At 39.2% G+C, this 21,959-nt stretch overlaps 2 protein-coding genes across 3 annotated transcripts; one reads left to right on the forward strand and one right to left on the reverse strand.

Moving 5' to 3' along the window:
* Positions 1 to 2,710: 2,710 nt before the first annotated feature.
* On the reverse strand, positions 2,711 to 7,003 carry si:dkey-22i16.9. Its single transcript, XM_044182926.1, has 3 exons — positions 6,685 to 7,003; positions 5,047 to 5,700; positions 2,711 to 4,936 (listed from the first exon to the last, which is right to left on the reverse strand). The coding sequence occupies exons 1-3, from the start codon at positions 6,727 to 6,729 to the stop codon at positions 4,808 to 4,810; spliced, it is 828 nt and encodes a 275-aa protein (XP_044038861.1). The 5' UTR covers positions 6,730 to 7,003; the 3' UTR covers positions 2,711 to 4,807.
* Positions 7,004 to 7,155: 152 nt separating this feature from the next.
* LOC122869694 (putative selection and upkeep of intraepithelial T-cells protein 1 homolog) lies at positions 7,156 to 14,662 on the forward strand. 2 transcript variants are annotated; one of them, XM_044182924.1, is made up of 6 exons: positions 7,156 to 7,849; positions 9,585 to 9,929; positions 10,907 to 11,120; positions 12,130 to 12,197; positions 12,760 to 12,864; positions 13,135 to 14,662. In XM_044182924.1, the coding sequence occupies exons 1-6, from the start codon at positions 7,786 to 7,788 to the stop codon at positions 13,209 to 13,211; spliced, it is 873 nt and encodes a 290-aa protein (XP_044038859.1). In that variant the 5' UTR covers positions 7,156 to 7,785; the 3' UTR covers positions 13,212 to 14,662. The 2 variants fall into 2 exon arrangements, with proteins under 2 accessions (XP_044038859.1, XP_044038860.1); XM_044182925.1 differs by having other exon boundaries at positions 7,176 to 7,830.
* The last annotated feature ends 7,297 nt before the right edge of the window (positions 14,663 to 21,959 follow it).

The raw sequence follows: 21,959 nt of genomic DNA on the forward strand, positions 1-21,959 counted from the left end.
TATTGTTACTCTTCTAATTAAGATTTCACTTACAAAACATGTTTATAAAATATAATGCATAGTTTACATTAGATTCAAATATATTGTCATCACCTTCACCACCAACGCCCCCACTATCTTAGCATTACTATGCTTTCCCTGAATCCTGGTGTGGTATAACATGAACGAATGAAAGGAAACACCCAACGGCACAGAACTGTCTGTTTCTGAAACCCTGCATTCATAGACCCTAGAAGAGGCACACAAATGGCTCTCATTTAAGGAATGTTTAGGGACAGGTCTACTCTGCAGGAGGATGACTCACACACTGGGTTAAATCAGGACAAGCAGCAGCAGCTCTGCTGTACAGGTCTGGAGGAGGGGTGGTGCATGTATTTCTGCCTCCGGAGTTGCAGAGTCTGGATCTGTGGTTGTGGGCCGCCTGCTGCCCCTGTGTTCCTGCTCGACAACTGCTACTACAGTTGTTTTTGTGTTTGGCTCTGTTACTAATACTGTCATTATTATTCCTATAGCTGTCATTCCTATTATTACTAATGTATTAATATTAACACTACAATTACTATTCTACTATTTAAATAAATAATAATTCTAGGTGGCATTTGCATTGAGCCTCCCTCTCCCCCAAAACCTCTCTCTCTCTCTCTCTCAAAAAACCTAACATGCGGATGGCCGCCCACCATTGAGTCTGGTTCTGTCCAAGGTTTCTGCCTCTTAAAGGAAGTTTTTTCTTGCCACTGTCGCCAAATGCTTGGTCATGGTGGGATTTGTTGGGTCTCTGTAAATAATATTATAAAGAGTACAGTCTAGACCGGCAAAGAAAGGTAAGAGGCCTGGTGTGCAAAAGTGTTTGCCCCCTTCCTGATTTCTTATTTTTTTGCATGTTTGTCACACTTAAATGTTTCAGATCATCAAACTAATTTAAATATTAGTCAGAGACAACACAAGGAAACACAAAATGCACTTTGAGACTTTGGAGTGGCCTAGTCAAAGTCCTGACCTGAATCCGATTGAGATGCTGTGGCATGACCTTAAAAAGGCAGTCCATGCTCGAAAACCCTCCAATGAGGCTGAATTACAACAATTCTGCAAAGATGAGCGGGCCAAAATCCCTCCACAGCGCTGTAAAAGACTCATTGCAAGTTATCGCAAACGCTTGACTGCAGTTGTTGCTGCTAAGGGTGGTCCAACCAGTTATTAGGTTTAGGGGGCAATCACTTTTTCACACAGGGCCATGTAGGTTTGGATTTTGTTTTCCCTTAATAATAACAACCTTCATTTAAAATCTGCATTTTGTGTTTCCTTGTGTTATCTTTGACTAATATTTAAATGTGTTTGATGATCTGAAACATTTAAGTGTGACCAACATGCAAAAAAATAAGAAATCAGGAAGGGGGCAAACACTTTTGCACACCAATGTATGTGCAGAAGTTGATACGTTCATTTATAAGTTTCCTAATTATGTTGATTTTAAAAAGAAAAACGTGTGTCAGGCGGCATCATGTCCCTCACTACATGTGGCCTATTTGCTGTTGCAAAATGTTGCAAATATTTTTCTCGGTTGCAGCATCTGACGAAAGATGTCAGTCCACCTTGTAGCCAACTATTTGTTCAGACATAATGCAGAACTGAGGGGAGAGAGAGAAGTGACTCAAGCCACTCTCAGAAATAGAAATACGGCTGTGTACTGAAAAGGGTACAAATGCTTGTAGCTGGCTGAAGTAGCCTTTATATATACAGAATATTATAATATACCAGCATTTAATTTTAATAACAGCATTTCCGATGTATTCTACTTTGTACTGCGGGTTATTGTAATTTTTACTTCACTAAATGTATTTGACAGCTTTACTTTACAGATTTAGATATTAAAACATATAATCAAATTATAAAACATGATGCATTGTTACAGATTATACCCGACAGTAAAATCATTTAAATTCGCTTCACCTCGACCAGCTGTAACATTAAAATGCTGCTTAGGTGTTAATATTTATTATATCGCAATAATATTGCAATAATATAGGCTGCATAATAGGCAACTGCACGACGTTTTACCTGTAAGAGTATTTTCATAGAGTGGTGTTACTTTGAAGTAAAAGCTAACAGCAGTCTACTTCTTCCAGAGAGAGATCGCTCAGCGTTAAATTTGATAAAAACGTGTTTAATGCGGTTGCAGAGCTCAAGAAAACCAAGAAGACACGTGATTTCTGTGCTTCCTGTGTACAAATGCTTGTCGCTGGGGAAGTACCCTTAAAATATACAGTATATTATATTATACTGTATATATTAATATACAGTATATTATAATATACTGTATATATTTAGTATAACAGCATTTCCAATGTAGTCTACTTTGTACTGGGGAGTATTGTAATTTTCACGTCACTAAATGTATTTGAGAGCTTTACTTTACAGATTAAGATATTAAAACGTATGATCAAATTATAAAACATGATGCATTGTTACAGATTATACCCGACAGCAAGCGACAGGATATTATCGTTATCGTTATTATCGTTATTATCAGAATTTTTCGAAGTAAAATGTCCAGTAGGCCTAAATGCCTAAATGTTGCGCATGTTTGTTTTTTCGCCAAGTATATTTATATATATATATATATATATATATATATATATATATATATATATATGTACAGGCTGAAATGAGTCAATTTTAAAATGCATTTCAGGAGTAATAAACATTTTCCATTGAAGAGGTGCAGCAGAATTGTGTTGTATGATTAGTAAATGGTGAAATAATATGAGAACAGATTTGATTTCGAGCCAAGACAAATATTAAGTTGTGTTTTTAAAATGCATCGTGTTTTTAATTGCTTTTGTTTTTCTTGAGAGATGAAACAGTGATTGCACATTTTGGAGTTATTCCTTAAAACAGAATGAAAACCACGTTTTGTCCCGGGCCCGACCTTCGTGTGAAAGAAAATGTCTGTAACGCTTTATAATACAGTCCGCCATTTGCAGTGTTGAGGTCGAGGCACAGTACTGGGAGATGAAACAGTCCCGTGCCCCCACAGTTTTAGTAGCATATTATAATTTTACATAATTACTTTATAGTTTCAGAATATCAGTGTTGTTGACACCATTTTTTTTTTTTTACCAAACCTCAGTTTTGTTTTCCAGTTCTGTACCCTGCAAGTAACATTTACAAAAATACTATAAGTATAATATATTTCTCCTTTCCTCCGAAATGCCCAATTGTCACTCCCTTGTTCCCCAGAGTGTTGTTTTAAAAAGGCGTATTGACTGCCACCCGATTGAAACAACGAAATTACACTGTAAATACATTTCTTTATTTGTTCGTTTTTTAAATTAGGTTTACATATTTCATATTTCCCATCAGTTATGGCAACAAGGCTAAATAAAGCAAAGGCAGAGTTGGGATTCATATGAAAGCTTATGGATTCTGTAATAAAATAATTCATACATTTTCAGGCAAAATCATCAGAAATTAACAGAAGTGCTCAACATCATGTAAAACAAAAAAAGGAAAAAAAGAAAAGGGAAAAAAATAATTAAATAAATTAAAATAAATAAAGGCATATATCATAGAAAAGGTTTCAGTCGTAGTCATCTGGACGCTGTTTTCAGAATCAAGACGTTTCGGCTCCCATCCGGAAGTCATTCTCAATTGTGAAAAAATGGGACAGGGAACTGGAAATTTAAGATACTCTGTGTTGCATAAGCCCTGCCCTCAGGAAGGAATCTACCTGAGTATCTGTTAATTAGCTAGTTTCACCTGAAACTGACCTAATAGTTTCCAAGATGGCCCAGTAATCAGTAATCAGGCCTATTGTTCTCTGGCTGCACCTACCTCATCACCGTTAAGTACCTGATTAACATATGATTGGTGTGACCAAGGTGCTGATACACTGTGGTAGACTTTGGGCAGATTGAATCTCAGACCACCATTTCTGTTCAAAGAGGGCTTTTCTTTTTCACAAAAATGGCTTTTTTTTCTCCTCTTTCAAACCAACTGGCTTCTCTACTTAGAATCTTCACCTCCTGTCTTCAAATGTGTGGTTTGTAACTTTTAGATGCAAACGCACGGCGCTCTGTAAAACGTCTTGATTCTGAAAACAGTGTCCAGATGACTACGACTGAAACCTTTTCTACCATAGAACACTCCTGGACGAATGAGGGACTACACCGTCTTATTTTGAAGAATTTTGGGCAGATAAAGGCATATATATATATATATATCAGTTTGTATTCAGATAAGATATCCATTTTCCCCAGTATGCTTCACTATTTCTATCCATTCATCAATTGTCGGGGAGTCTTTACTTAGCCATGTCCTAGTTATTGCTTTCTTGCTACCTGCTAAAAGTATTTGTAACAAATATCTCTCTGGCTTTCTCAGCCCTGTTGGTAGATTTCCTGAATATATAACACTGAAAGATCCGGAAGTGACCACATATTACCTCACATTCTCCAACACTGACCGTGTTTAGATTGTTACTCTGTGTCTTTTTTATATTAGGGGTTATAAAGAATCTTAAAGTGTTTCTCCAGGTGAATTCCCTCCACAACCCTGAGCTAGAAGTGGTAGATTGTGTCCGACCAGTCGTCCTCGCTTATCTTTATGTTGGCTGTAGACATGAATATAACCTGGAAATCAGTTTTCTGTTAGTATTACCCTTATATGCATCAATGAACACTCTAAACGCTCTAAACAATTTTTAACTCTTTCAATAACCATTTGAGTTCAGCCTTGAAGGCCCCCCATTAACTTCAGAACCAGCAGGGTCCGTCTCAGTTACAAGTCCCATCTCCACATCTGCCGCAGGTCATTCCGCAGCGGGTCCGTTTGATCTGCGGGATTTCAGCCACCAACCAAAACCAGTGGCTGACAGTGCAACAAAACACACCGCAATTATACAGACAATGGTCCAAGTTCCCATCTCTGTCTGTCTCGGCTACAGAGGGGACAAGACAAAAAGAAAACGTGGTTAAATTCAGACACTGACACTGACATTTTACATGATTACAGATGTTACAGGCTTTTTGAGAAGGGAGGCCTACTCACAGATACAGGCGGGCAGGCGGTCTGATCCGGGTTGCTCGGGTTGCTGACCCTCAACCTCATAGCAACAGTTTTTCTCTCCCCCTTTTTATCATGGCCATGGCAGATGAAATCACCCTGGTCCTCCAGTTTAACCCCCTCCAAAGTCAGGGACAAGTCTCCCTTCGAGGACCAATCAGATGATACGGTTACTCTTCCCTCAAAGCCCGTGCCATATCTGATCTCCCTGGAGGTGAAGTTCGGCTCAGCCACGAGCTCTCCGTTTCTTTCCCATTTTGGAGGCTTACCCTCCGCCGGCTCACGCGCAGTAAAGGCATAGCACGGTAACGTGACTGTCTCTCCCTCAGTTACATCGACGTCTTCAAAGGGTAAAACCTCAAGCTCGGTGAGGGAAACAACGTGTCTGCCGCAGGTGAACTCATACAGCCCGTTGTCGTTGTAGTTTACATCGGTTAAGACGACCCTGTACGTTGCATTATGTTTGATCCGGCCTTTGTAACCTTCTGCTGGCGTCCAGACACCGTTAACAAGAGTCGCCACAGTCCGAGAGCTGTCATGTGTCATCAGTTTGAACTCCTCGTCTATCTTGCAGTTCTCGCTTGTGATCAAATCAACGGAGTCTCCAATGTTTGCAGTGAGGCGCTGTCCCGAAACGCGCTGCAAAGTAAGAAGGAGGATGACTATAAAGAGCGCTTGTTTCTTCATCCGTGCCATTGTCTGCACTGAGCGAGCCTGTGGCACAGATGTGTCTTTGGCTTCTGCTGTCTGCGGAGCGGTATGCAAAAACACACACACACACACACACCGAAAGGGTACGCCTACTACCGGTCGGTGGGCGGGCTAATGAGCGCCCGGAGGAGATCACGTTTCAATATTTTATCCACTACAACGGGGTTTTACACCAGAAATGATTTAGAATATACTCATTCCAATAGTTTGTGCGTTACTGTTTATTATAAGCCCATGTCTTTGCTTTAATGACTCATGATTCATTAAATTCGTTAATTTATCATTTATTCTTGTGCTGTTATATATTTATATAGGCCTATTCATCTTTTAAACATATATTTGTTTGTATGGTTACTGAAATGGAGTACTGAAGTTATCTTATAGTGTTTTTCTTGTATGTTTCGTTGTTTGTGCTGTGTTCAATAACACACACACACACACACACACACACACACACACACACACTGCTAAAAATCATTACATCACAGCACCAGCATCCCCACCCATAGCTCATAACCTCATAAACAATAACAAAATAAACGCTGTTAACCTCTCAAACTTGAACTTCATTCAACTCCAAAAAACAGACATCCTGTTTACCCAACACGTCACCAGTCAAACGGGGACACCCACTGGCTGAGAGGCCGACTCACATCTGGATTATTGCAACACTTATCTGAATAACAAATCTGCTGCTGCTCAGCTGGCGGACCTAACGCACGGCTTTTAGCCTCCTTACACTGGCATGTTTGAGGATTTATTTTAATATCTTATTGATTACTTTTAAGGCTCTAAAGCTATACCAAAGATAACAAGTTACACAGATCAAACTTTCTTTTAAAAATCTGTCTCCCACCAGCCCTCCAACTTTATGGAAGTCCCTTTCTCAAGCATGAAGGCGGCTGTACTCACCGACAATGAAGGCGATGTAAACAAATCCCGTGTAAATTCCTGCATGTTTACTGAGGAGAGTTATGGCGAAATTTACTTTGCGCATTCCATCGTGGGAAAGACACGTCCTCTCTCTGAAGTCCTTGTGCTGAAGTTCAGGGTTGTCCTTCCTATTCCTGTAAACTTGAAAACCCCGTTTATTTTGAGTCTCGGCTCCTCCTCCTACAAGCAAAATGCTGAAACAACATATGACATCATCAGCCAAATCAGCGAATAATCTGAAAACGAAGAGTTCCTTTGCAAGAATGGGCAAAAGCTCTTTTCAAAAACTTGATGTAGGATAAGAAATGGGAGTTGTTGTGGGTGACGTCGAACGTAACAACCGTAAACAAAAGCATGATGGATGCAAATGAAGTTGCAGCTTGAACAGCAAAACCAAACACCAGATCGGACAGAAATATGACATGAAGAGAAACCACGTGAGACTGCTATATGCATAATTGCAATGGCATTATTGTCGCCGTCGTGTTATTTGTGCTGCTGCGCCGTCATTGGGGTTCTGCTGTGCAGTGATGAATGATTACTGAGATTCTCGCGCTGACAATCAAATGTTCTCAAATTCATTGAGAAAAAATGTAATAAGAAGAAAGTGTCTCCCTGCTCAGTCATTTCGTGAAAAGCTTATCTTGACAGAATATTATTCAGTCACTCAGGATGGTTGACTATCACTACAATTAAGTAATGTGGTTCTAAATAGGCTGTTTCAGTCAAATGTACATCATATTATAGTACATTTGCCAAATGTACAAGTGCAAGCCATTACTCTGCTCCTTTGGGTGAACTTGTTGGAGCGTGTGTGGCCGCCCACAGACTCAGTCTGCAGCTGATTCATTGGACGCGTCTTCCTGTTGCTGAGTAGATGCGGTTTAAACAGCTCACACACTGTCGGGCATCAGTCTGACTATTCTCTGCCGAGCAGGGGCCATGAAACCAGTTTTCTGACTTTCAGACATTTAAAAAAAAAAAAAATTGTATCTTATTTTGAAACAAAATCTTGAACAGATCAGTTCTTTAGTTTAGTTATTTTCGTTAGTTTCTGTTGGTTTTTCCTTTTCGCCATGAATGTCCGTCTTTTCCTCGGTGCTGCCCTGTGGTCTTGTTGCGCAGGTATGTCTGGGAGCCGAAGGTTTGTGTCTTGCTTATATTTGACTTTGCGTTTACGGATTAGAAATGAATGTATTAGTTAGAAAAGTCTTCTCTGCTGACGTCCTCCGTGAAGTTGGGAAAAAAAAAAAAAGTTTGGCTCGGTTAAAACGAATTGCACAAGGCAGGAAAATTTAAACGGAAATAAATCTTGTAATACGTGCGTAGGTAATATCTGAGCGTGGGCTGGTGTGTATGTGTGTGTGTGTTTTATATCCCGGTGGGAATTTTAACCTGAATGCACACTAACAAAAATTAAGGTTTTGGAGGGCAAAGACTTGGTCTTAGGGTACAGGTTACAATTAGGATAAAGTGAGGGTTAGGGTTAGGGAAAGCATTATGACTGTCCCCCACGGGGATAGTGTGTGTGTGTGTGTGTGTGTGTGTGCGTGTGTAGATGGATATTTCAGCATTGTTTTTACTTCTTCTTTCGCATTTCTCTTTTATATGACACAGCAATTTCTCACCAGTAGGCCTAATAATAAACAGCTTATAAAACAAGTCACAGCACCCTGCTGCAAGATGAGGATGACTAAGTCAATATTTCTGTGCTTTTGTGTGTTTGCTAGCAGCTCTGTGAGGCTGTTCAGTAGTACTGAAGCTACATGCATACCAACATGATTCCAATGCTACAATGCTAATTGACTTTGAGTTGGTATGTTTACAAGGTTCACCATGTTTACACATGCTAACATTTGGTTAATTGGCACTGAACACAAAGAACAGCTGAGGCAGATGGGAATGTATTCATTTGGTCATAAACTAAAGTATTGGACAAATTAACATTTTGTTAATTCATGTTAATGTTAAATGTTAGCGCTGGATGAAAAGTCAGGCGATTGCCAGAGTTGTTACAAAATGTCTGTGCCATCCACCAATTAGACGATACGTGAAAACCTGCTGATGGTGCTAAATGAAAAGTCAGGGGATCACCAAATTCTTTAGGCTTCATCCCGTAGACATTATGAATGTCTGTACAAAATTTCATTGAATAGTTGCTGACTTATTTCAGTCTGGACTTTGAGTCAACATCCAAAGAGGAATCGAAACTCTGCTCCCTGACGTGTCGGGACAAAGCATAAGTGACACTATTGCAACAGCCAGACAACAGAATCTTTTGCTGGCAACAATGCAGGAGTCAGTGGTATAATGACACTAAACCTGCAGTGACTGGTTTTTCTGGCCACTTGGGGGCAGAGGAAACAAGCTGTAAACATGCCACTGAAAATCTGGCTTTTTAGCTTCTAAATGCTCCACTTTCTTCACCAGCTAAGTTGCTAACTTTGTCTGGGTTTTTTTTTGTTGTTGTTGTTGTTTGGCAGGACGCTGTAGTTTTTGGCAAATGTTACTCAAACAGGAGTAAATAGTGCATTTGTTGGGGACTATTTTCAGATGTGGATTAATATACATTTAGTGCTCTAGTGAGTGTTTCCAGCAGCAGGACGGTGTATGTGGGACTGAGTCAGAATAAACTACAGTGTGTGTGTTCATGGTAATGAGGGAACATGTCACCCAGTGCAACAGTGTGGCTCACTGATGTGTTTTTAATAGTTTTTGGGTAACAATGGAGCTCTATGGCACAGAGGAAGAAGATATATCAGGCTTTGGATACAGAGACAATACTTGTTAGGAAGATACATTCACTGTTGGATTTGGTCCTTTTCGTGGGATTTGTTGAAAAGAAGAAAAGGTGTTTTTGTTTTGTTTTTTATTCCTAGGTGGAGCCTCCGGGAACAGTGTATCAAGGAAGATCCTGGCCTCTGCTGGTGAAACGGTCATTCTGCCCTGCCACGTCAATGTCAGCGCTGACATCCCAGCAGATGTAGAGTGGTCCAAGGAAGGTCTGGATCCAAACATCGCCTTCCTGTACCGCGATGGCTGTGAGACCTACGAGATGAAGAATCTGGTCTTCCAGTACAGGACAAACCTCTTCATTAACGAACTGAAAAACGGAAACATCTCGCTGAGGATTTCCAACGTGCAGCTGTCTGATACAGGAATATACATATGCAAGACACTCCAGAGGCCTCCTCGGGAGGTCGTTACAATAGAGCTTGTTGTGGGTATGTCCAATCACATTTATTTATAGTAAAAGCTATGCAGTTGCGTTATACTCTCCTAAAAGTTGCTTGTTTCCGTTATGGAGAAGGGTCTGCCGTGGAGTGCTGCACAGGCCTAATTGTTCATGACATATTTTGCTGTCACTGTCGTGGTACGTTTAAATGGTTTATCATTAAAGAAATAGTTCGAGATTTTGGGAAATACGCTTATTCGCTTTCTTGAGAGTTAGATGAGAAGATCGACACCACTCCGATCTGTTAAATATAAAGCTACAGCCAGGAGCAGGTTAGCGTAGCTTAGCATAAAGACTGCAGTGGGAAACAACTTGCCAGGTTCAGTGTAAAGGTAGCAAAATCTACACCTCTAAAAAATCAAATGAACTAAACTAATTAACAAGTCATATCTTGTTTGTTTAATCTGTAGAAAAACTGAAGTGTAAAAATGACACTTAGTTGTTTTACATGGCACTGTGGGCCTGACTATTTCTTGGCTCGGAGCAGTAACTTCCTGGAGTCGCCGCTGGTTGCCTGGCAATTTCTCATAACTCCACATAACCCCCTGTAAAACAACAGCTTGTCATTTTCACACATAGGTGGACCAGATTATCTGTTTCCCCCTGTTTCCAGTTTTTATGCTAAGCTTAGGTAACCGGCTGCTGGCTGTAGCTACCTATTTACCACACAGACGTGAGAGTGGTATCAATCTTCTCATCAAACTTGCGGCAGGAAAGCAAATAAGCGCTCCCAAAATGTTAAACTATTCCTTTAACATTTCCTGAGGCGTGTTTGACCCACATGATATGTAGGAAAGAATCTGTAAAGTTATTTTGATCAAATATAGAACTTTGAATAATTCAGATAATGTTGCTTTCTGACGTGAACTGATTTTGTTGGGTTGTTTTTTTTTTTTTACAGATTTTGACAGAAATGTTGGATGGAAAGTTCAAAGGTCACACCTTGTATACTTATTGTTTTTCAAGGTGCAGTTTCTGAGCCACAACTCTCAGTTGTTCCAGCTGTGAATGATGGAGTGACTCTGCAGTGTGAAGCCAACTGCTGGTTCCCGCAGCCTGAGATAACATTTCTTGATGAACAGGGAAACAACATCAGTGCTGAAACCCCGAAGAGTGGTGTAGACTCCAGGGGATGTTACACCGTCACAAGGAGAGTGACTGTGCAGACTGCTACCAAAAGGTTCAATTTCACTTTAATACTCAAGAGATGTATATTTGGTTCCGTCTTTAAATCTAAGTTGTCATTTGCTTTATTTACCTCACTCGAGGAGATTATGTTTACATTCCCATCTGTTTGTTAGCTTAATTTATCAAAATCCTGTATACACCACTCAAAGCAAAACAAATGTGTCAAGCAAAAATCTGTTTCCAGCAGTAAAGGCTCTCGCACACTAAAAGATGGAAAGAATTGTTTATTTCATGGCAGCAGATTCAGCTATGCTGCCGGCTCTGTGAGGCTGTACTTTGACACAGATGTGCTTTGAGCTAAATGCTAACATCTGCATGCTAACATGCTCACAGTAGCCAAGTTTCCATCCAAATGTAGTGCAAAATGTAACCAAATTTGTATCTGCGAATTTCAAATTTGCACATAAAAACAGGTGGATGGAAATGCACTTATTGACAATGCTCGCATGCTGGTGCTAAGCAGGCATATTGTTTACCATGTTCACTATCTTAGCTTAGCATGCTAACATTGCTAAATAGCGAATAGTGAGAATGTCAATAATTTTGCAGGTTTTTAGTAAAGTATTTAGCAAATTAAAATTTTGACCTGATGATGGCCCTAGATGAAATGTTAAGGGTTCACCAAATTATTAGAATTCATCCTAAGGGAGACATGAATTTGTGTACAAAATGTCATGGTAATCCTACACTTCACTCTTAACTTAGTCAGCACTGATGATGCAGTTCCTCTCGTGTTTATTGCAACCAAGCTACAGTAGGAACGTAAAACAAATTACTTGTATGCCAGAGTGAAGGTCTACAGTACCACGAATGTTGGTTGAATTGTGTGTCATACTGGTGAAAAAGAGTTCCGAAAGAAGCTTTTCATAATATTGAAATGTTATAAAATATGACTTTATTGTGATTCACCAGCAGCAAGACTGTTTTCCAGCACAAAGCTCTACATCTTTCAATTTATAACTAACAAAACTAAAATTTCAACTCGTGTATTTTCATCACAGGGTCACCTGCAGAGTTCAGCAGCCTCACCACATAAATCAGACGAGGGTCACAGATATTTACATACCAGGTACAGTGGAGCCTTAACAATGCTGTATAAACTGCTCACATTCATGCTTTAACCCTCCCTGCCATTCTGTCAGCCACATACAGTTTTGCTATAAACAATGGGGCGATAATCTATGCACTATATAATGTATGTGGAATAAAATGTAAATATACTCTAAATGAAAAGAAATTATGTTGATGTATTTTAGTTATTATTGCATGCTCTAACACTGTTGAAAGATTTTGATCTTATTTCAGTAATTTGTTGCTTAATAACGTACTGAGATTATTCTGGCTAAGATCAATCCGTCATATGTGAATCTGACAAATTACATTCACGTAATCAGATTTTTCTTTATCCGTGGATTTATGGAGGAGACTCCAAAGACGTTAAGTGTGACTGTTGTTAGTGTGAAATTCTTAGTTTGGTAGAAGTGGTGGCTCTGCATGCAGTGCCGGGCAGAAAGCAGCTCCTGATAATCTGACAACAACTTATTCAGGTGGTCTCTCTGTGGAGTATGTAATATATTTCTGAAATATTGTATAATGTACTTATTTTCACTTAATCTTTATTATCATTTCAGCAAACTGCATGACATCCTGCACTCTAACCACCAGCATTGCTGTTGTAGTAACTGCAATAATATGTGCATTAATTGGCTTCTTATTCAAGAAGTGTGGGAACTTTGGTAAGTCAGTAACACTTGGAAACTTGTGTTTCCAGCCGCTACATCCCAACATTCACCACCATTTTCTTCAGCCAAATACCTCCAAGACACAGATATGTGTGGAATATTTTTGATTATTGCATCTTTTGAAATATTGATATTTATGTTTTGCCTAGGATTTTTTTATAAATGTTCTATTTCTTTTCTGTTTGAGAATTTATAGCAACAAAACTGAAATGTTAGGAATGAAGCAAGTACTAACAGAACATATGTTTTTATGTGTTCACACAGTTGGGGGGAAAAAAATTACAATTACAAAGTACAACACACAGAAATGCAGAAGTTTACACACCAAGAAACCAGGCTGACGACAATGAAAATTCCACCACTGAGCATCTAAAAAAAATAAAGGAACTTCATGACAAAGAAGAGATCATCCGCCAACTAACTGAAGAGCTGAATGACCTCAGATCTAAGCAGAGTCCTGTTGCGTGCAGTCATGGCCAGCCTACATTTGACAATAGTCCTTCCAAATCCTCACCAGACGTCTCAAATCCCATTAACCTAGCCCCACAGTTTCCCCAAGACAACAATCCAAAACCAGCGGCCTCAGCCAACAGCAACTGTCCTAAATCTGGCAACTTACCCCAGAACAAAGATTCAAAACCTGGAGTCTCAATACAAATTCCAGCATCTAGCCCCCTGATCCAAAAAGGCAGTCACAACCACAGCAGTCCTGCTCTTTCGACAGATAACAGCACTGTGTTGCCCACCTCATCTTCAGCCTTCACTTCAAAGGAAAGGGCTGTTCGTTCACACAGCTTGTCAGAGCCTCGTCGAAATAGTGCCGGGCTCCAACGTAGATCCACCATCTCAGCCCTGTCTAATAACCCCTTTGGTATTCTGGCAAATTTGCCTGAAGATTCGGAGCCGTTGCTTTGATGACAGCAGAGCAGAAATGTCACCAGGTAAAACTAAAATCTGAGGTGAACAGCGCACAGCCGTCAGTTGGGTGGGAGTTTGTGTGGTTTTCATACAAATAATTGGCATTACAAATGTTTACAAAATGCTTGGTACCCATGAGCCTCATTGCACTGAGGTCAGCATGTGGTCCACCTGGCTGTGCCATCGCAAGTTACCCTGGATAGTGACCCCCAGCACTGAACCGAAAGATGTTTCCTGTGAAAGACCTTCCAGACTGTACAGAAGTGTGTAGAAATTCAACACAGTATCTACACAATTAAATGGATTCAGGTTTCTGGTCTATAAAAATGATTCATTAATAGCCCTGTACATATTTCACATGTTAAAAGAGTATCAAGGCCTAAGATTGTATTTGAGTCAACTCAACTCAAATTATGTCAGTGGTCAAGAAAATAACATTTTATATGTTTTTAAAGCTTTCCTTCTGTCTTTTACAAAATAAAGAGCTTTTATGTGTTTAATTACAGTGCTCTGTACTCCATACTATACTATTCTAAAACTCTAAAAACAGGTGAAGACCACCCCCTGGTGGATAAATCATGGTATTGCATTTTTTTGATTTGCACTGGTTTTTGGTTTTTGTCGATCCACCAGCATTCAATGATTTAGAAATAAATTATACAATAAAACTACAAATACATATGATCTGCCATTTGCTTTCATTTTAAGCTGTTTTATATGTGTACAATTTCATATATATAATTATTTCCTCCTCTTACGCCACTTTATATTCTAAATGTTTCTTTTGTCATTCATTTATTACGTTTTTCTAGTCTGTCTTTTGTAAAGTACTCACTTTTAGTTACCATTTCTATTAAATGTTTTATACAAATAAGGTTGTCTTGCCTTTTTTGAAACGCAAATAACTTTATGATAACAGACCAGCAAACAGTTACACAAATATATTCATTGACAGTCACACCTCGTACGCTCCCCAAACCCTGGCAGCAACACATGAAATAAAACAATAAAACAGACAAGGAATAAGTCATACAGTAAAAATACAATCATGACTTCTGTTTAATATTAATGTGGACTAAGTTTAAATAATGCAGTGGTTCAAACCAAACAGAGCTAAACATGACAAACAGGTGAAGGTGGAGGAGTGTAAACATTACATTGATTTGGCAGCGATTTACATTAAGTGCATTCAACCTCAAATTGTAAGGTACAGTCGCACTTCCAGTTTTGAAAGGAGCAGTTCGACATTTTGGGAAATGTTTATTTGCTTTCTCAGAGTGCGATGGGAAGACTGATAGCCCACTCATGTGCAGTTACAGGCTGTGGGATCTGTTCTCACCAAGAAAGCGAATATGCGCATTTCCCTTTTCTTTGAAATGCGTCCTTCAGAAGGTTAGAAAGGTTGTATTTATTTTTATTTGTTTTTGTTGAAAGGCAGAGAAGCGCTACACCTGGATAAATTCAACGACCCCCTTTGAGTGGACAAAATAACAGAAACCTGGGAATATAGAAACTGCAGCCTCCAGAGTGCTCATACAGCTGAATCAACACCTCTGGGACCCTTAACAGGTTTCAACAGAGCATAAGCTCCACTGAAGGTAGGATTTATTGCAGGACTGTTGTATTTGATCGCATTCGTTTTAGCTAGTACCTAATAAACTGGCAACTGAATGTATGTCTCAGTGAGGGACAGGTGTGCAGGGTCAGGAGAGTGGCAAGGCCTGAGGATGACTAACATGCAGTGGTGGAAGAAGTATTCAACTCATTTACTTAAAAGTAAAATTGATGATACCACACTATAGAAATACTCAATCACAAAAGCTCTGCATTCAGAATTTCACTTCAGTGAAAGTACAAAAGCACAGTCAGCAGGATTTGTTTGTCAGAATGGGCTCTGTCAGTGCTACCTCATTACATTACTGGACCGTTGTTATTGATGCATCAACATGTAAACAGTACTTTAATGTTAGAGGTGGTCGAGGGAGCTAATTTAAAATGTATATACTTTTGGTTAGTTAAATCTATAACCTAGCATCATATTTTATATACTGATCACATGTTTTGTTTGGAAAATCTGAAAAGTAACTAGTAACTACAACTGTCAAATAAATGTAGTGGAGTACAAAGTACAATATTTCAAAATGTAAAGGAGTAGAAGTACAAGTACCTCCAAATTGTACTTAAGTACGTTAGTAAATGTACATCAACGTGCTTTTCATTTCATAAAGGAGACACGGTTCATGCAACAAAAATGACATACAAAATAAATGTATTCACAGGCCTTCTGACTGCTGCCAGTGTTTACAGTCTTCTCTCCTGGTCTCTCATCCTGTTACCTGAACAGCAAAGTAGGTCATATGTCGGTGCTGCAGTTCATGTGATCCCAACTCCTCAACATTTCATCATTTGGGAGGAGTCCAGGATTCAGGGCGTTAAAAGAGATGCAGCTTCACATCACCATCATGGCTCGTCTGAGTCTGTTTTTGAGCCTCATTGGAAAACAAACTTCGACAAGCGACACGAAGACGAGATTTGTGAAGTGTTTTACAGGAGAAAAGACTTCGAGTATGAAGACTAACTGGTCGGTTTAGCAAATGTAGGACGTCTGGTAAACTCCCCCTCCTCAGATAAAGCGCAGCCGCTTCCCTGACGTTTTCTATGGGCACCACCCAGGACCAGAAGTAAATACATTTCCTCATACCAGTATTTTGTGTTTTATTTTGATACATTTGACGAGTTCAGTATTTGTAACAAGATACTATCTGGTGTATTTGTGCCCATCTTTGGATGCAGTTTATAGAGCCGCGCACTTGTGATGAAGTCACTGATGTGGAGACGGAGTAACCCACGGTCCACAGCGCGTGGAGACACTTGGCGCGGAACACGTGTGTCTTCAATAAAGTGTTGAGCGCATGCAGTTAAAGTCAAGTCTCTCGATATACGTCTCATATACCAAGTCATATAAAGCTATACAAACAGTATTTTTCGGTCTAACAAGAGAAAACACCCTTTTCAACAGCGCGTTTATTTCTGTTTACGGGTCTAATGTTAATGAAATTAAACATGTTGATAAAGACTGAAGCTGGCAGCTCCGAAGCTTCTTCCCCTGTGTGTCTGTCTGCTGACTCTGTCCGGAGTGGTACTTGGAGAGGAAAACGGTAAGAAAAGTTGTGAACCACACTACGTAGCTTACCAATGGTAGCCAGAAACAGCTGTAGAGCATCTCTGCTGGAAAACGGCCTGGATCTGACGACTCTCCGAGTCGGCTGTTAAGGGAAAGTTAAGGGAAACTTAACTTACAGCGACCGAGCCTCCATTTTTTTTGCACCTTTTGTTGTGAAAGCATGTTAGACATTTTAGGAGCATCTTTGGTAAAGCCTTAAGGCTGCCCGAAACCCACTTTCAAATTTGTAAAACCTATATTGTATTTGTGAAAATGCACAAAAGGGCGATTTCGCAGTTTTTGTTTCCAGACCTAGACCACATTGAACCGGGTCCAGATCAAAAACCACTCATGTGCAGTTACAGGCTGTGGGATCTGTTCTCACCAAGAAAGCGAATATGCGCATTTCCCTTTTCTTTGAAATGCGTCCTTCAGAAGGTTAGAAAGGTTGTATTTATTTTTATTTGTTTTTGTTGAAAGGCAGAGAAGCGCTACACCTGGATAAATTCAACGACCCCCTTTGAGTGGACAAAATAACAGAAACCTGGGAATATAGAAACTGCAGCCTCCAGAGTGCTCATACAGCTGAATCAACACCTCTGGGACCCTTAACAGGTTTCAACAGAGCATAAGCTCCACTGAAGGTAGGATTTATTGCAGGACTGTTGTATTTGATCGCATTCGTTTTAGCTAGTACCTAATAAACTGGCAACTGAATGTATGTCTCAGTGAGGGACAGGTGTGCAGGGTCAGGAGAGTGGCAAGGCCTGAGGATGACTAACATGCAGTGGTGGAAGAAGTATTCAACTCATTTACTTAAAAGTAAAAGTAATGATACCACACTATAGAAATACTCAATCACAAAAGCTCTGCATTCAGAATTTCACTTCAGTAAAAGTACAAAAGCACAGTCAGCAGGATTTGTTTGTCAGAATGGGCTCTGTCAGTGTTACCTCATTACATTACTGGACCGTTGTTATTGATGCATCGACATGTAAACAGTACTTTAATGTTAGAGGTGGTCGAGGGAGCTAATTTAAAATGTGTATACTTTTGGTTAGTTAAATCTATAACCTAGCATCATATTTTATATACTGATCACATGTTTTGTTTGGAAAATCTGAAAAGTAACTAGTAACTACAACTGTCAAATAAATGTGGTGGAGTACAAAGTACAATATTTCAAAATGTAAAGGAGTAGAAGTACTGAGTACCTTCAAATTGTACTTACGTACAGTACGTTAGTAAATGTACATCAACGTGCTTTTTCATTTCATAAAGGAGACACGGTGCAACAAAGAACAAAAAGATGCGTTTACAAATTTAAGCAGCTTCATGTGCACATCCAAGACAATTAACATGACATACACATAATAAACATTTCTTCTTAAGCATATCTCCTTCACATCACATATCTTGAGGAGAATGTGGGAGTTACAGGTGTACAGTTACTGGGATCACCTGATCAAAATCTTCAGATGGAATAGAAATGGTTCATTCAACAAGAGGCTGAAGTGTTGTCTTTGGTGCTCGTCAGGTTGTTCAGTTCCTCAGGACTGGCCTTCTGACTGCTGCCAGTGTTTACAGTCTTCTCTCCTGGTCTCTCATCCTGTTACCTGAACAGCAAAGTAGGTCATATGTCGGTGCTGCAGTTCATGTGATCCCAACTCCTCAACATTTCATCATTTGGGGAGGAGTCCAGGATTCAGGGCGTTAAAAGAGATGCAGCTTCACATCACCATCATGGCTCGTCTGAGTCTGTTTTTTGAGCCTCATTGGAAAACAAACTTCGACAAGCGACACGAAGACGAGATTTGTGAAGTGTTTTACAGGAGAAAAGACTTCGAGTATGAAGACTAACTGGTCGGTTTAGCAAATGTAGGACGTCTGGTAAACTCCCCCTCCTCAGATAAAGCGCAGCCGCTTCCCCTGACGTTTTCTATGGGCACCACCCAGGACCAGAAGTAAATACATTTCCTCATACCAGTATTTTGTGTTTTATTTTGATACATTTGACGAGTTCAGTATTTGTAACAAGATACTATCTGGTGTATTTGTGCCCATCTTTGGATGCAGTTTATAGAGCCGCGCACTTGTGATGAAGTCACTGATGTGGAGACGGAGTAACCCACGGTCCACAGCGCGTGGAGACACTTGGCGCGGAACACGTGTGTCTTCAATAAAGTGTTGAGCGCATGCAGTTAAAGTCAAGTCTCTCGATATACGTCTCATATACCAAGTCATATAAAGCTATACAAACAGTATTTTTCGGTCTAACAAGAGAAAACACCCTTTTCAACAGCGCGTTTATTTCTGTTTACGGGTCTAATGTTAATGAAATTAAACATGTTGGGTCTTAGACTGAAGCTGGCAGCTCCGAAGCTTCTTCCCCTGTGTGTCTGTCTGCTGACTCTGTCCGGAGTGGTACTTGGAGAGGAAAACGGTAAGAAAAGTTGTGAACCACACTACGTAGCTTACCAATGGTAGCCAGAAACAGCTGTAGAGCATCTCTGCTGGAAAACGGCCTGGATCTGACGACTCTCCGAGTCGGCTGTTAAGGGGAAAGTTAAGGGAAACTTAACTTACAGCGACCGAGCCTCCATTTTTTTTGCACCTTTTGTTGTGAAAGCATGTTAGACATTTTAGGAGCATCTTTGGTAAAGCCTTAAGGCTGCCCGAAACCCACTTTCAAATTTGTAAAACCTATATTGTATTTGTGAAAATGCACAAAAGGGCGATTTCGCAGTTTTTGTTTCCAGACCTAGACCACATTGAACCGGGTCCAGATCAAAAACCACTATATATACAGACTTTTTGAATCTGGACTAGATTATCCCAGAGAGACTAAAGATTCTTTAAAAGTCAGTTTCAGATTTGTGAAACCTTTATTCTATTTGTGCAAATGCAAAAACAGGCGATTTCACTGCTTTTTTTCCCATCCAGTAGCCCAGTCATTTGCCACACTGTGTCTCCCAGAAGAGTGTCAAGAAATGTAACAGCCACCTCAGTAATGTTTCAAACTATAAACCAACTACCAACACTAACCAGCCTGTTCTCAACAAACACTAATAAAAGTAACATTTGCATTTTGGAACAGGAAACAGAAAACACATTCAGATCAGCAGGGTTATCTAAGACACTGAGGTGATTATCAGAATGATCAAAAACACTATATACAAAAACGAACGGTAAATACTATTTACAATATGTGCAAACTGTGAAAAGTGAAGGGTAATGTTACTGGAGAGTTGACATGAAGTTAACAGACCTGCAGTTCAGAAAACACTTTAAGTCACACTTCATTGAGCAAGTAGAGAATTACACACACATCACACGCTGCCACATATATTATATACAGTGGTGGAATGTAACAGAGTACATTTACTCAAGTACTGCACTTAAGCACAAATTCAAGGTACTTGTACTTTACTTAAGTATTTCCATTTTATGCACTCCACTACATTTGTCTGACAGCCTTAGTTACAAGTTACTTTTCAGATTACAATTTTTCAGTCCAGTGAAAACCATTTAAAACCATTTTAGATGATTTTGAATTTGAGTGTTTCTGATCAACTAAAGGACAAAGTGTTCCTTTATGGGTTAAGGAAATGTTCCTCCTTCTTAAGCTAAACAAACAATGGCAATCCCCCTTGCATTAGATGGAAAATGCAAGTGGTCTAGATGTGAAAATGAAATTGCCCTTTTTTTTCATTTTCAGAAATAGTAAAAAGGTTTCACAAATCTGAAACTGTGTTTTATAGAATCTTTAGCCTCTCTGGGATAATCTAGTCCAGATTTGACAAGTCTAGATATGGTGGTTTTTAGGGATGCCCAGATCGACCCATATTTAGTAAAAATATGCCAACGGGAGATCAGGATTAGAACTAGATGAATCTTATAAAATGCATGCCAATGTAATCGAATAGTCATCATCAGCTTAAGTATCTATATCTGCACATTGCTAATCTGTGAATTCCTATGCGTCTACATATATTAGAAATAACGTAAGTTACATATAGCATCTGACTAAGACTATACGACAATCAATACAGGTAAGCAGACTCTAGATGCCAATTGTCATGAAATGCAGCAATTCCTGAACTGCTTAAGAGTCTATTCAGTTCGTTACAAACTGACGATGTAGATTCGAATAGCTGCACACTGACGTAATACCTTGAAAACTACTGCTTAGCTAATGATATTACATTTGTGCTCAATGTTATTTAAATTATTCATTAGCAATGTTTTACATATCAGTATGACTTGATCAGTGTACAATTCATGTCATGCATTCGTTCAAGTAGCATGAGTACTGTATTGCAGAAACGAAATGTATGGTACATTTGGATGACATTATGTCTATTTTGAATTTGCGTATGTAACTGTACTTACTGTCATGTACATTTATCATAATAGCTTTATACAGTATCAATGTAAGTGATTGTATATAGCCGTTGCTCACTTGATAATATGACTCATGATAAGAAAGTGTATATTTCTGATCTATGACATCCATGTTATATCAGTCAATAAACATTATCATAGTATGCTCAATCTTAAAGTACTAGTGCATTGTCAGTCGCATTCTGTTAAAAAGTGATTAGTAAATGATCTGGTTCTGTTAACATGCAATTAGTATGTAAATACATAACTTAATGATTTCATATTAATGTATTATCTTGCATAATCTATTACATTTAAAAGATTACTCTGAATAATACTGTAAGTGAATTCTATACTGAACTAATTAGCTAATGTAAATCTGATTCAAACTTGACTTAGTTCAATTCAAATTTGAGAAAGATCCTGGACTCAATACTGATCATAGTATACATATGTAGTACATTTATTATGTACGATGACATATTGTCATCCTATTAGAATAGCAATGTATCATTAGAGACTATGTTTATCCTAACAGTTATCTATTTATAAGTAAATATGATACTGTTATTGAGCTCTTGCCTACATTTGTTCAGACTATTTAAAATTGGCATAACTGTATTTG

The sequence above is a fragment of the Siniperca chuatsi genome, linkage group LG22 (assembly GCF_020085105.1).
Source record: "Siniperca chuatsi isolate FFG_IHB_CAS linkage group LG22, ASM2008510v1, whole genome shotgun sequence".
Taxonomy (NCBI): domain Eukaryota; kingdom Metazoa; phylum Chordata; class Actinopteri; order Centrarchiformes; family Sinipercidae; genus Siniperca; species Siniperca chuatsi.